General features: G+C 45.7%; 1 protein-coding gene across 1 annotated transcript; it reads left to right on the forward strand.

The window, feature by feature from the left end:
* The first annotated feature begins 6,674 nt into the window (after window positions 1-6,674).
* LOC124688754 (aspartic proteinase nepenthesin-1-like) lies at window positions 6,675-8,113 on the forward strand. The gene has a single exon (XM_047222390.1). The coding sequence runs from the start codon at window positions 6,701-6,703 to the stop codon at window positions 7,994-7,996; it is 1,296 nt and encodes a 431-aa protein (XP_047078346.1). The 5' UTR covers window positions 6,675-6,700; the 3' UTR covers window positions 7,997-8,113.
* The last annotated feature ends 6,547 nt before the right edge of the window (window positions 8,114-14,660 follow it).

A 14,660-nucleotide genomic window follows, 5' to 3' on the forward strand; every position in this document is an offset into this window, starting at 1 on the left:
ACCTTGTTTTTCTGAAAAATTTGATATATTATACTTATTTTTCTCAATTAGAATGATTTAGTTATGCTTTTTTGAAGACTGTCATGCAGAAATAGAAAAAAGCTATGCCGACGGTATAACCGTCGGCACAGGTCTGTAGTAAAAAAAAGGAAAAAAAATGTTGTGTCGACGGCCAGACTGGTCCTGTGCCGACGGCCAAAACTGTGTCGACGGTGACCGTCGGCACAACCGGCCTGTACCGACGGCCATTTTAACGCCGACGGCCATCCTTGTCGCCGCGGTCCGGAGGCTTCTGTGCCGACGGCCCCGATATTTGGCCGTCGGCACACACGACGGCCGTCGGCACCTCTGTGCTCTCCCGTAGTGGTAGATTGCGAGAGAGAATATGCGTTTAGAGATTTAAGCCAGATGTGTAGAGGGAAACTTAAAAAGGGAGGCGCAAAATCTCCGTACGAATTAGTTTGTACTTTAGGTTGCGCAAAAATGAAAAATCTAACAAACTTTAATGTTTTCTTTGTGAAGTACAGACGCAAACGCTTACATGCTACTAACGTACGTACATTCACCCATGAACGCACGCACACACTATTCCTACGAGCATTTCAAGAGACTGAGTGGAAGAAACTGGTCCAACAGATCTTCAGATTGACGGAGTTACCACAGACGCCTCGCTATATCGACGGAAATGTCGCCTCCAACTAAAAAATATCCGTCTTTATAAAATCACAAAGTGTCAAACCAGGAATTTAAACTCTGATGAGTTGGGGGTGCCACTACCCTCTTAACCACCCAACCCGAGTTTGATTCTCAACAAACTTCAATGACTAGTGCATGTTTCAACGCTACATAATTTTCCAGATTGTTATTTTCGTGTAGCTTAGAATATACGGTAATATATATATTGAAATTTTACACCTTTGTAGGATAGATCATTGCTACCTCTACCATTGTATTCTCAATTTTATTAAAACTTAAAAATGATGTTTTAAATATTTGGAAATACAGTGCTACCCATGTCACTCGCGTTCGTTGTAGCGTGTAAATTTGTGTGCCACAGCGTGAACGCCTGCTAGCTCAACACCATGGTGACAATGTCGAACGTGTCAGCACCAGGGCGTCAGCACTAGGCGCTCTAAGAGAGTATGCACTTGAGTTCCAGAACTTCGAATCTGTCAACACAGCAGTAACTGAGAAGTTATCCTGGAAAATGCGGCAGTGGTCATATTTTTCTCTTGATTGATTTGCCGAGTGAATTTGTGTTATAACCCAAGGCTGCTAGAACACTTCCAACAACAACGACGACCTCACTTCTCTCCACGAACAGAATACGATACACTACCCTGCAGCGCACGGGGATTGAAGTCCAGTGTGTGCACGATGAACCTACCAGTGATCCCTGGGTTCTCTTCCTGGCGATCTTCTTCGTGTGTGTGCACGATGAATGCGACCGGCATCGCCGGCTTCGGCCGCGGCCCCTGTCGCTGTCATCGTGGCTCAACGTCAATGCCTTCTCCTATTGCTTCACCACCATAGTAGAGCCCGGGAGCAGCCAGGTGTTCCTGAGCACGCCGGACAGCCTCGGAGCAAACGCCCAATCCACACCGTTCGCGCCAACCCCTGCTCCTCGGGGCACCCTGTCCTTCTACTACTTTTTGCTTCAAGGCGTCTCTGTCGGCAAGACTCTACTGCCTGTGTCCGGCAGCTCGGGCGGGCAGGGCACATCATTGACTCCGGCACTGTTAGCACTAATCTTGATTCATGTATCAGCATGTTTATTTCGTTTTGCATGTAGTTAGGTGATCATGTATCCTTGTAGTTTGCCGTGCTGCTCGTATGTGAGATGCGTACAGGTTCGGGCTTCAGTTGGAGATGCACGGCGAGATGCCGGAAACAGTTGTGAGATACAACTTATGGTGAGATGCCGAGTACCATGTGAGATGGTGCTACATGCAAGAGCTGAAGCAAGATATGCGGTACTGGCCGTGTATGTGGGTGGTCATCTAGTTAGCTAGTTAGTTAGATGCATGCACGCTGAGTCAATAGCTAGCTATTTGTGTGCATGCATTGGCCGGGTCAAGTGTGTTGGCCGGTGTCGTGTGTGAGTGCATGAGACTAGGTGGAGTTAGTGGGTGAGTGGCTCATGGCCGTGGCGTGTGTGTGCCTATTTAAGGCAGTGTAAGTATGTTTATTCAGCAACGAGAAAGAGAGAAATGTAGTGCATGTGTGTTCACCGGGAGAGAAGGCAAAGCTAGTTTTCTCCTTGGTGAAGTGTGTGTACGGGTGTGTTTCTTCCACAGCGTGTGTTCTTGTGAGAGACGAAAGTGAGATTGAGAGGAGTAGAGGAGGAAGAAGAAGATGGGGCTGCGAGATGCAGCCCCAACAATTGGTATCAGAGCGAGAAGATATCGGAGGCCTGCGCGGCGGCGGTGCGATGCCGCTGAAGTCGACGACGATGGCGGCGGCTGACTCCATGCGAAGTGGAGGAGGCTGGCGGAGCGAGGTTGAGCTCGCTGGCGGTGTGATGCCGCTAGCAGCCCGGCGTGGTGCGATGCCGCGAGGATGCGATGGTGGTGTGATGATGCGGCGACAAGACGACGGTGTGATGCCGTCACGAGGAGATGTCGTCGGCGACAAGCCACTGTTCTTTGAAGTTGCGGGAAGGTTGGAGAATCAAGATTAGGGGGTGAATGTTAGCACTAATCTTGATTCATGTATCAGCATGTTTATTTCGTTTTGCATGTAGTTAGGTGATCATGTATCCTTGTAGTTTGCCGTGCTGCTCGTATGTGAGATGCGTACAGGTTCGGGCTTCAGTTGGAGATGCACGGCGAGATGCCGGAAACAGTTGTGAGATACAACTTATGGTGAGATGCCGAGTACCATGTGAGATGGTGCTACATGCAAGAGCTGAAGCAAGATATGCGGTACTGGCCGTGTATGTGGGTGGTCATCTAGTTAGCTAGTTAGTTAGATGCATGCACGCTGAGTCAATAGCTAGCTATTTGTGTGCATGCATTGGCCGGGTCAAGTGTGTTGGCCGGTGTCGTGTGTGAGTGCATGAGACTAGGTGGAGTTAGTGGGTGAGTGGCTCATGGCCGTGGCGTGTGTGTGCCTATTTAAGGCAGTGTAAGTATGTTTATTCAGCAACGAGAAAGAGAGAAATGTAGTGCATGTGTGTTCACCGGGAGAGAAGGCAAAGCTAGTTTTCTCCTTGGTGAAGTGTGTGTACGGGTGTGTTTCTTCCACAGCGTGTGTTCTTGTGAGAGACGAAAGTGAGATTGAGAGGAGTAGAGGAGGAAGAAGAAGATGGGGCTGCGAGATGCAGCCCCAACAGGCACGAGCGTCACCATGTTCCCGCCGGCCGTGTTCCAGAGCATTCGGGCTGCTTTCGTGTCGTAGGTGCCCCTGCCCGTCTCCGACATCTCGCCCTTCGCCGGCATGATCATGATGTGCTTCTCAACGGCGCAGGCAGCCGACTCGAAGAATGTGCCTGTGCCGAAGCTCATCCTCCACCTGGAGGGCGCCAACTGGGACATTCCCAGAGAGTAACGTGCTGGAGGTCCAGGACGACAAAGGCACTCTACTGTGCATGGTGATACTTCCGACACGCGGCCAGGACTTGACGATCATAGGGAACTTCCAGCAGCAGAACACGCACATCGTCTACGACCTGCAGGCCAATAAGATGAACTTCGCGCCCGCGAACTGCGACCAGCTCTGAGTTAACTGTGGCTGAACGTGTGCATCTGCATGCGCAAGTGTTCTCTTCTAGCTTTCTATGTAAAAACGAGCACAATACCTCTGTTCGAAATAAGTGACTAATCTTTGTTTAGATATGGATATATCTTCACACTGAAATATATGTATCTAGATAGAGACGAGGCACTTTTATCCGAACCGAGGAAGTACCTAATCCGATCTCAGCTTTTGCCATTACAACATATCATGAGATGTTTCGGGCATAACAAATTTTCTCTTGCAATATTTTTCCCTGGTCAATAAAAATCTCAAAAAAAATACAAACATTTCAAATGTGCCCATGAGGAAAAAAGATAAACATATGCGACAAACCCACAATTGGTTGCAACAAAATATTAGAAAAAGTGTATCTCTATTTGCAACATTTTGAATATACCCATGTAGCAAAAAGCAATAGCATATGCAATGAATCTCATGGTTGTAGAAAAAATGTTGCAAAACTGTTTCATTATTTGCAATAAAAAAATGGCAACGCATCCAACATGTGTGCCTAACACGAACAATATCACAGAAATATGTTTGCAACATTGGAGAAACCCTTTTGCAGAGTAAGCCCAGACACCATTGTAGCATTTACTTGTGCTTACACAATACAAAGCAATACACACTCATACAAACCCTTTGCAACGTAGGGAATTTCCACAAAGCACTAACCTCCATCATCACAGAGTTTGTTGTTCCTGACCTCGCCAATGAAAAATCCGGCTCATGGAAGCCTTGTTGAAGTCGGATCCGGGGAACCCAGAGCCATTCGAGGAATCTCATGGTTGCATGCAAAGCACTCAGAGTTTTACCTAGTACCGAGTCCTTAGTTCTAACTTTCTATGTGAAAACGAGCACAATAAATAGGTAGTAGTGCTAAATAAATAAGTAGAAATTCTATTTATACCTAGTCCGATCTCATATTTTTGTGGACACAAGATATGACACGGATTTACCATATGTAATTAAGAAGCCCCCCCCCCCCCCCCCCCTACACACACACACACTAACTCAACCACTCTTTTTCTTGGAGATCCGCACAATGTCCGCACGGTCAATGTTCGCGCCAAATTTTTGTTTCATCTCTCGTAAAGAGCATAATAATTGTCGTGAACTTGACGGTAAGAGTCATTTATCTATCTTCTATCTATATGTTACATTATTAAAATCGAAGATAAGCAATGGTGGAGATTTGTTAATCTTGAGTTATATCAATTAAACAGTTGAGATTAATCCACATACATAGAGGAGTCAAGAGTAAAAGGAGATGCATTTAAGTTAACACATGTTGATTGATAGACGCAATGTGCGGTTAGGACACGGTGCCATACCAACTCTCACGATCTGTACTGCATTTTATTAAAACTATGACACAGCTAGACAACAAAAGTTCACTGGTTAAGTCCAAACCAGCCAACCCTAGATTTAAATAAGTCCTCCCCAAGGTCATGGCCCGATAACAGAAAGAAAAGCACACTACCAATCGCATCCCATCTCGACTAGGTTCCCCTGGGTGCGTGCTACCAAACCTAGCTCAAGCACCAGCCCCTCACCACCTAGGCCACGCGACGCCCCTTTCTCCCTCTTCTATAAGACAACAACTCATCTTACTCCTCCATATATCCATGAACCTACAGTTCTATAGATTGACATAAATCAAATGATTTAGCTCATCAACAAGATCACAAAGAAGAAGGTAAAAAGGGAAGATCACAATCCACCTCACTACTCCCCTCTTCCCTTCTTCTTTTACCATTAAATTAAGGTTAGAAGGTAGTTCGTTTTTCTAGATTCAGCGTGAACTCGGTATTAAAAAAAATATAGGGCAACATACACCAGTAAACTTAATTAGTGACCCTATCTAGGACATGTTCGATCATGCAAGTAGAGGAAACTTGTGTAGACTGGGTCAGCATGGCACATAAACTTAGTTGCAACAAAAACTTGTAGGGTTTTAGGACACCTTGTTCCGAAACAACAACCCATGAAATCGCACAAACTCATGTATATAATAATAGAATCAAGACAATGCATATTAGCAACAACTCAGTTAGTAAAAAAATAAACACATATCACGCATCTCGGTTAGCCAAAAACTCCATTTTATTTACTTTGATAGTAGCTAGAGATCGAGGTGGACCGTGGTCTCTAGTCCTGGTTGATCATATCTTGTTTTCTCTCTCTTTGTACACCCATGCATGACCTAGTGTACATCTCGAGAAGGTGCAAAAAAATGTTTTACTTGATATTGGTAGGCTGTATCACATAAAAAAAGGTTCCAAAAATGAGAGATAATTGTAAAATGTTTATGTGAAAAACTCGACTTAATAAGGGAGAAGTAAGCAACTTAAGATAATACATGCAGGGTACAACGATCAAACAGTCACGGGATACACCACGACCAGTCGACTGAGAATTAGTGAACTCTCAGTCAACTGAGGCTTTGTGGTTTCCAAAAGACTAGGTTACCTGGAGGACTGTACTGAAGCAGACCCCTCATTCAAATGCAGTGGACTCGGGGGTGGACTGACCCCTCATTCGTATTCTAGTTGCTCCATACAAATACTTCTCCGGCGAATTAATATTGTAAGAGAGCATGAGTTCACACAGTGGATTGTGAGTGAGAGCTTGCGTTTAATTAGAGATTTAAGCTAGTTGTGTAGACGTGTAAATTTGTGCGACACAGCGTGAACGCCTGCAATCTAATTAAACACCATGGTGACGATGTCAGCACTAGGCGCTCTAAGAGAGTATATGTACCTGTGTTCCAGAACCTTTGAATCATTCAACAGCAGTACATAACTGCGACATTGCCCTGGAAAATCTGGTAGTGGTCATATTTTTCTCTGGATTCATTTGCCAAGTGGATGTGCTCTGTCACTATATATATGAACCCACGGCTGCTAGAACACTTCCAACTTACTACAACCTCAGCTCCCTCCACGAACTGAGGTGCACGATGAAGAACCCATCAGTGATGCTACCCTGCGTTCTCTTCCTAGCCATCTTCTTCGCGCGACCTGCCGCTTCGACGACCTTGCGCGCCGACCTCACACACGTCGACAGCGGCCGCGGCTTCACCAAGCGCGAGCTGCTCACCCGGATGGCCGCTCGCTCGACGGCGCGTGCGGCCAGCCTCGGCGCCAGTGCTCAGGCAGCGACCGCGCCCGTGGCCAGCGGTGGTTCCGAATACCTAGTCCACTTGGGCGTCGGCACGCCAAGCCAGCAGGCCGTGGCACTGGTGCTGGACACCGGCAGCGACCTTATCTGGACGCAGTGCGCTTGCACAGCGTCAAACTGCTATCAGCAGGCGCTCCCGGTGTTCAAGCCCTCCGCCTCCGGCACCTTCGGCACAGTGTCGTGCACCGACCCTATCTGCGGCCCCAAGGGGGGCCTCCAGAACTACGGGTGCAGCAAGGATAACCTCTGCCGCTACGGCTACTCCTACGGCGACAAATCCTTCACGATAGGAACGATCATCGAGGACACCTTCACCTTCAGCGGCTCGGCAGTGCCCAGCCTCCGTTTCGGCTGTGGCATGAAGAACGGCGGCCGCTTCACGCCCAACGAGTCCGGCATCGCTGGCTTCGGCCGAGGGCCCCTGTCGCTGCCTTCGCAGCTCAATGTCGACAGGTTCTCCTATTGCCTCACCACCATAGGAGATCAGGGGAGCAGCACGGTGTTCCTAGGCACGCCGGACAACCTCGGAGCCAACGCCCAATCCACCCCGTTTGCGCCAACCCCTGCGACCGGGGGCACCTCGTCATTCTACTACCTTTCGCTCCAAGGCGTCTCTGTCGGCAAGACTCTACTGCCGTTGACAGCGTCTCGATCCGACGGGCCGATCATTGACTCCGGCACGAGCATCACAATCTTCCCGGAGGCTGTCTTCCAGAGCCTCCGGGAGGCTTTCGTGTCGCAAGTGCCTCTCCCTGTCGCCAACGCCTCGGCCTCACCTATCCCCGGCATGTTGTGCTTCTCCACAGCGCAGGCAGCGGACCCGAAGAAAGTGCCCGTGCCGAAGCTCATCCTCCACCTGGAGGGCGCCGACTGGGACATTCCCACACAAAACTACTTGCTGGAGGTTGAGGACGACAAGGGTAACGCCGGCGCTCTACTGTGCGTGGTGATACTTTCGGCGGGCGACCTCGACATGACGATCATAGGCAACTTCCAGCAGCAGAACACGCACATCGTCTACGACCTGCAGGCCAATAAGATGAACTTCGCGCCCGCGAGCTGCGACCAGCTCTAAGTTAACTGTGGCCGGACGTGTGCATGTGCATGCGCAAATGCCAACTATACTACAGTTTTACCTACTAGCGCCCAAGTGCTTGCTTCTAGCTGTCTATGTAAAAACGAGCACAATAAACACTACGAACTCCGTTCAAAAAATTCGCAAAAAAAACTCCGTTCAAAAATACAAGACTCAACTTTGTATAGATCACACTAAAATTCGTCTAGATATATCGGTATCTAGATAAAGCCAAGTCACTTATATCCGAACGGAGGATGCATTGGCGCAAAATAAAGAAGGGAAATGCTATTTATACCTAGTGCGATCTTAGCGTTTGCCATCACAACATATGATGAAATGTTTCGCACGTACACAAAATTTCTCTTGCAACATTTTTCTCTAGTAAAAATGTCGCGAAAAAATATAACAAACATTTCGAATGCACCCATGTAGCAGAAAAACTTATACAACAAATCCACATTTTGCTGCAGCAAAATATTAAAAAAGTGTATCACTACTTGCAACATTTTGAATATACACATGTAGCAAAAAAGCAACATACATAACAAATCTCCTGGTTGCAGAAAAAATGTTGCAAAAATGTGTCATTATTTACAACAAAATCAACAATGCATCCAACATGTATGGCAAACACACATAATATCACAGAAACATTTTTGCAACATTGGAGAAATCCATTCGTAGTGTAAGCCCATAAATCATTGTAGCATTTACTTGTGCCTACACAACAAAAACAATAGACACTCATACCAATTCAAAATTCCCTTTGCAACACAAGAAATTTCTAGAAAGCACTAGCCTCCACTATTACAGAGCTTGTTGTTTCCGACCTCGCCGATGACAAATCTGGCTCATGGGAGCCTTCTCAAAGCTAGATTCGTGGAACCCGGAGCCATCCTTCCAGGCCATGCCATCTTTCCTAAGTTCGGAGCATGCAACAGACTCAGACTTATACCCAGTACCGAGTCCTTGGTTCTAGCTCTCTACGTGAAAACGAGCACAATAAATAGGTACTAGTGCTAAATAAAGAAGTTGAAATGCTATTTATACCTAGTCTGGTCTCATATTCTGTCATCACAAGATAGGATGAGGATTTTGAAGGAGATATGCCCTAGAGGCAATAATAAAGTGGTTATTATTTATATCTCTATGTTTATGATAAATGTTTATATATCATGCTATAATTGTATTAACCGAAACATTAGTACATGTGTGATATGTAGACAACAAGAAGTCCCTAGTATGCCTCTTAAACTAGCTTGTTGATTAATGGATGATTAGTTTCATAATCATGAACATTGGATGTTATTATAACAAGGTTATATCATTATATGAATGATGTAATGGACACACCCAATTAAGCGTAGTATAAGATCTCGTCATTAAGTTATTTGCTATAAGCTTTCGATACATAGTTACCTAGTCCTTATGACCATGAGATCATGTAAATCACTTATACCGGAAAGGTACTTTGATTATATCAAACGCCACTCGCGTAAATGGGTGGTTATAAAGGTGGGATTAAGTATCCGTAAAGTATGAGTTGAGGCATATGGATCAACAGTGGGATTTGTCCATCCCGATGACGGATAGATATACTCCGGGCCCTCTCGGTGGAATGTCGTCTAATGTCTTGCAAGCATATGAATAAGTTCATAAGAGACCACATACCACGAGTACGAGTAAAGAGTACTTGTCATGAGACGAGGTTGAACAAGGTATGGAGTGATACCGAAGATCAAACCTCGGACAAGTAAAATATCGCGTGACAAAGGGAATTGGTATTGTATGTGAATGGTTCATTCGATCACTAAAGTCATCGTTGAATATGTGGGAGCCATTATGGATCTCCGGATCCCGCTATTGGTTATTGGTCGGAGTGAGTACTCAACCATGTCCGCATAGTTCACGAACCGTAGGGTGACACACTTAAAGTTGGATGTTGAAATGGTAGAACTTGAATATGGAATGGAGTTTGAATATTTGTTCGGAGTCCCGGATGAGATCCCGGACATCACGAGGAGTTCCGAAATGGTCCGGAGAATAAGATTCATATATAGGATGTCATTTTATGTGAATTAAAATGACGCGGAAGGTTCTATGGAAGGTTCTAGAAGGTTCTAGAAAAGTCCGGAAGAAACCACCAAGGAAGGTGGAGTCCACATGGGACTCCACCTCCATGGCCGGCCAACCCTAGTGGGGGTGGAGTCCCAAGTGGACTCCCCTTAGGGGGCCGGCCCCCCCCCATATGGGAGGTGGAACTCCCACCTCTAGTGGGAGTCCTAGCTTGGGTAGGTTTCCCCACCATATGGAAGGTTTTGGTTCGGGTCTTATTCGAAGACTTGGAGACCAACACTTGGGGTTCCACCTATATAATGAGGGGCCAAGGGGAGGGGCCGGCCACCAAAGAACCACCAAGGTGGCCGCACCTCTTAGTGGCCGGCGCCCCCTCTCCCCAAACCCTAGCGGCCTCTCTCCTCCACCACGTCCCGCACGCTTAGCGAAGCTCCGCCGGACTTCTCCACCACCACCGACACCACGCCGTCGTGCCGTCGGATTCAAGAGGAGCTACTACTTCCGCTGCCCGCTGGAACGGGGAGGTGGACGTCGTCTTCATCAACAACCGAACGTGTGACCGAGTACGGAGGTGCCGCCCGTTCGTGGCGCCGAAGCGATCGTGATCAAGATCTTCTACGCGCTTTTGCAAGCGGCAAGTGAACGTCTACCGCAGCAACAAGAGCCTCATCTTGTAGGCTTTGGAATCTCTTCAAGGGTGAGACTCGATACCCCCTCGTTGCTACCGTCTTCTAGATTGCATCTTGGCTTGGATTGCGTGTTCGCGGTAGGAAAATTTTTGTTTTCTATGCAACGTTATCGTACAGAGTGGTATCGAGCCGTGTCTATGCATAGATGGTTGCACGAGTAGAACACAATGGTTTTGTGGGCGTTGATGCTCTTGTTATCTTTAGTTGAGTACTTTGCATCTTTATGGCATAGTGGGATGAAGCGGCTCGGACTAACTTTACATGACCGCGTTCATGAGACTTGTTCCTCGTTCGACATGCAACTTGTATTGCATAAGAGGCTTTGCGGGTGTCCTGTCTCTCCTACTATAGTAAAGATTCAATTTACTCTTCTATTGACAACATTAGTATCAACGTTGTGGTTCATGTTCGTAGGTTGATTAGATCTCTCTCGAAAACCCTAAACCACGTAAAATATGCAAACCAAATTAGAGACGTCTAACTTGTTTTTGCAGGGGTTTGGTGATGTGATATGGCCATAATGTGATGATGAATATGTATGAGATGATCATTATTGTATTGTGGCAACCGGCAGGAGCCTTATGGTTGTCTTTAAATTTCATGTTGAGTAGTATTTCAAAGTAGTTGTAATAGTTGCTACATGGAGGACAATCATGAAGACGGCGCCATTGACCTTGACGCTACGCCGACGATGATGGAGATCATGCCCGAAGATGATGGAGATCATGTCCGTGCTTTGGAGATGAAGATCAAAGGCGCAAAGAAAAAAGGGCCATATCATATCACATATGAACTGCATGTGATGTTAATCCTTTTATGCATCTTATTTTGCTTAGATCGCGACGGTAGCATTATAAGATGATCCCTCACTAAAATCTCAAGATAATAAAGTGTTCATCCTTAGTAGCACCGTTGCCAAGACTTGTCGTTTTGAAGCATCTCGTGATGATCGGGTGTGATAGAATCAACAAGTGCATACAACGGGTGCAAGCCAGTTTTTGCACATGCGGATACTAAGGTGGCCTTGACGAGCCTAGCATGTACGGACATGCTCTCGAACACGTGATACCGAAAGGTAGAGCATGAATCATATGATTGATATGATGAACACTTTGAGTGTTCGCCATTGAAATTACACCTTGTCTCGTGATGATCGGACTTAGGTGTGGTGGATTTGGTTCGTGTGATCACTAAGACAATGCGAGGGATATTGTTTTGAGTGGGAGTTCACCTAGATTTTTAATTATGTTGAATTAAAATTTGAACTCAATTTGTCATAAACTTAGTCTAAACTATTGCAAATATATGTTGTAGAGATGGCGTCCCCAATCAATTTTAACCAGCTTCCTAGAGAAAGAAAAGCTTAAGAGCAACGGTAGCAACTTCACCGATCTGGTTCCGTCATGTGAGGATCTTCCTCTCGGCGGAAATCTGCAATATGTGCTTGATGCACCGCTAGGTGACCCTCCTGCGAAACCGAAACCGATGAAGTAAAAGCTGTTTACGAGACTCGAAAAACTCGGTACTCTCAAGTTCGGTGTGCCATCCCGTGCGATCCGGAATCCGATCTTCAAAAACGTTTTGAGCACCACGATCCTCATGAGTTGATGAATGAGCTCGAAAGCTATTTTTGAGACTCATGCGGCCGTGGAATGCTATGAAGCATCGAAACATTTCTTCAGCTCGTATGATGGAAGAAGGCAGCTCCATTAGTGAGCACATGCTCGCCATGACCGGCATGCGAAGAAACTCGGTGACTTGGGAATAGTGATTCCTAACAGATCGGGGATTAATCGTGTCCTTCAATCACCGCCACCAAGTTATAAGAACTTTGTGATGAACTACAATATGCAGTAACATGAACAAGGAGTTACCCGAACTCTTTGGCATGCTAAAAGCTGCCGAGATTGAGATCAAGAAAGAGCACCAAGTGTTGATGGTCAACAAGACCACCAGCTCAAGAAACAGGGCAAGTCTAAGGGAAAATTCAAGAAGGGTGGCAAGAAAGCTGCCACGCCTCCTATGAAACCTAAGAACGGCCCTAAGCTAGCTCGATGCTCGAGTGCTATTATCGCAAGGAGAAGGGACACCTGGAAGCGTAATTGCTCCAAGTATCTAGCTGATCCGAAGAGCGGCCTTGTCAAGAAGAAGAAAGAAGGTATATCCGATATACATGTTATAGATGTTTATCTCACCGGTTCTCGTTCTAGTACCCGGGTATTTGATACTGGTTCGGTTGCTCATATCCGTAACTCGAAACAGGAACTAAAGAATAAACGAAGACTACCGAAAGATGAAGTGACGATGCGCGTTGGAAATGGATCCAAAGTCGATGTGATCGCTTGCCGGCACACTTCCTCTACATCTACCTTCGGGATTAGTTTTAAGCCTAAATAATTGTTATTTTGTACCCGCGTTGAGCATGAACATTATATCTGGATCTTGTTTAATGCAAGACGGTTATTCATTCAAGTCCGAGAATAATGGTTGTTCTATTTTTATGAATAATATCTTTTATGGTCGAGCACCACAAAAGAATGGCTTATTTCGTTAGATCTCGATAGTAGTGATACGCATATACATAACATTGATGCTAAGCGAATTAAATTGAATGATAATTCTACTTATATGTGGCACTCGTCGTCTTTGTCATATTGGAGTGAAACGCATGAAGAAACTCCATACCGATGGATTACTTGAATCACTTGACTTTGAGTCACTTGATAGATGCGAAGCATGTCCGATGGGAAAAATGACTAAGACTCCATTTTCACGGTATGATGGAGCGAGCTACTGACTTATTGGAAATCATACATACCGATGTGTGCGGACCAATGAGCGTAGCATCGCGCGGTGGTTATCGTTATGTTCTAACCTTCATAGATGATCTGAGTAGATATGGGTATATCTATTTCATGAAACATAAATCCGAAACTTTCGAGAAGTTTAAGGAATTCCAAAGTGAAGTAGAAAATCAACGTAACAAGAAGATCAAATTTCTACGATCTGATCGTGGAGGTGAATATCTGAGTTATGAGTTTGGCATGCATTTAAAGAAATGCGGAATACTTTCACAATTGACACCGCCGGGAACACCTCAACGTAACGGTGTGTCCGAACATCGTAATCGAACTCTCTTAGATATGGTTCGTTCTATGATGTCTCTTACTGATTTGCCGTTATCATTTTGGAGTTATGCATTAGAGACAGACCGCATTCACTTTAAATAGAGCACCATCAAAATCCGTAGAAACGACACCGTATGAATTATGGTTTAATAAGAAACCTAAGTCGTCGTTCCGAAAGTTTGGGGTTGCGAAGCCTATGTAAAGAAGTTACAACCGGACAAGCTAGAACCCAAAGCGGAGAAATGCGTCTTCATAGGATACCCTAAGGAAACTATAGGGTATACTTTCTATCACAAATCCGAAGGCAAAATCTTTGTTGCTAAGAATGGAACCTTTCTTGAGAAAGAATTTCTCACTAAAGAAGTGACTCGGAAGAAAAGTAGAACTCGATGAGATTGATGAATCTATACTCGTTGATCGAGTAGCGCGATGCGGAAGTTGTACCTGTACCGCCTACACGGCAACGAGAGGAAGCTAATGATAATGATCATGAAACTTCGAACGAGGAAACTACTGAACCTCGCAGATCGACAAGGGAACGTACCACTCCCGATTGGTATGATCCTTGTCTAAATGTCATGATTGTGGATAACAATGATGAGGACCACGCGACGTATGAAGAAGCGATGATGAGCCCGGATTCCAACAAATGGCAAGAAGCCATGAAATCCGAAATGGGATCCATGTATAATAACAAAGTATGGACTTTGGTAGACTTACCCGATAGCCGAAAGGCTGTCGAGAATAAATGGATCTTCAAGAGAAAAA

This window comes from Lolium rigidum, chromosome 2, assembly GCF_022539505.1.
Source record: "Lolium rigidum isolate FL_2022 chromosome 2, APGP_CSIRO_Lrig_0.1, whole genome shotgun sequence".
Classification (NCBI taxonomy): domain Eukaryota; kingdom Viridiplantae; phylum Streptophyta; class Magnoliopsida; order Poales; family Poaceae; genus Lolium; species Lolium rigidum.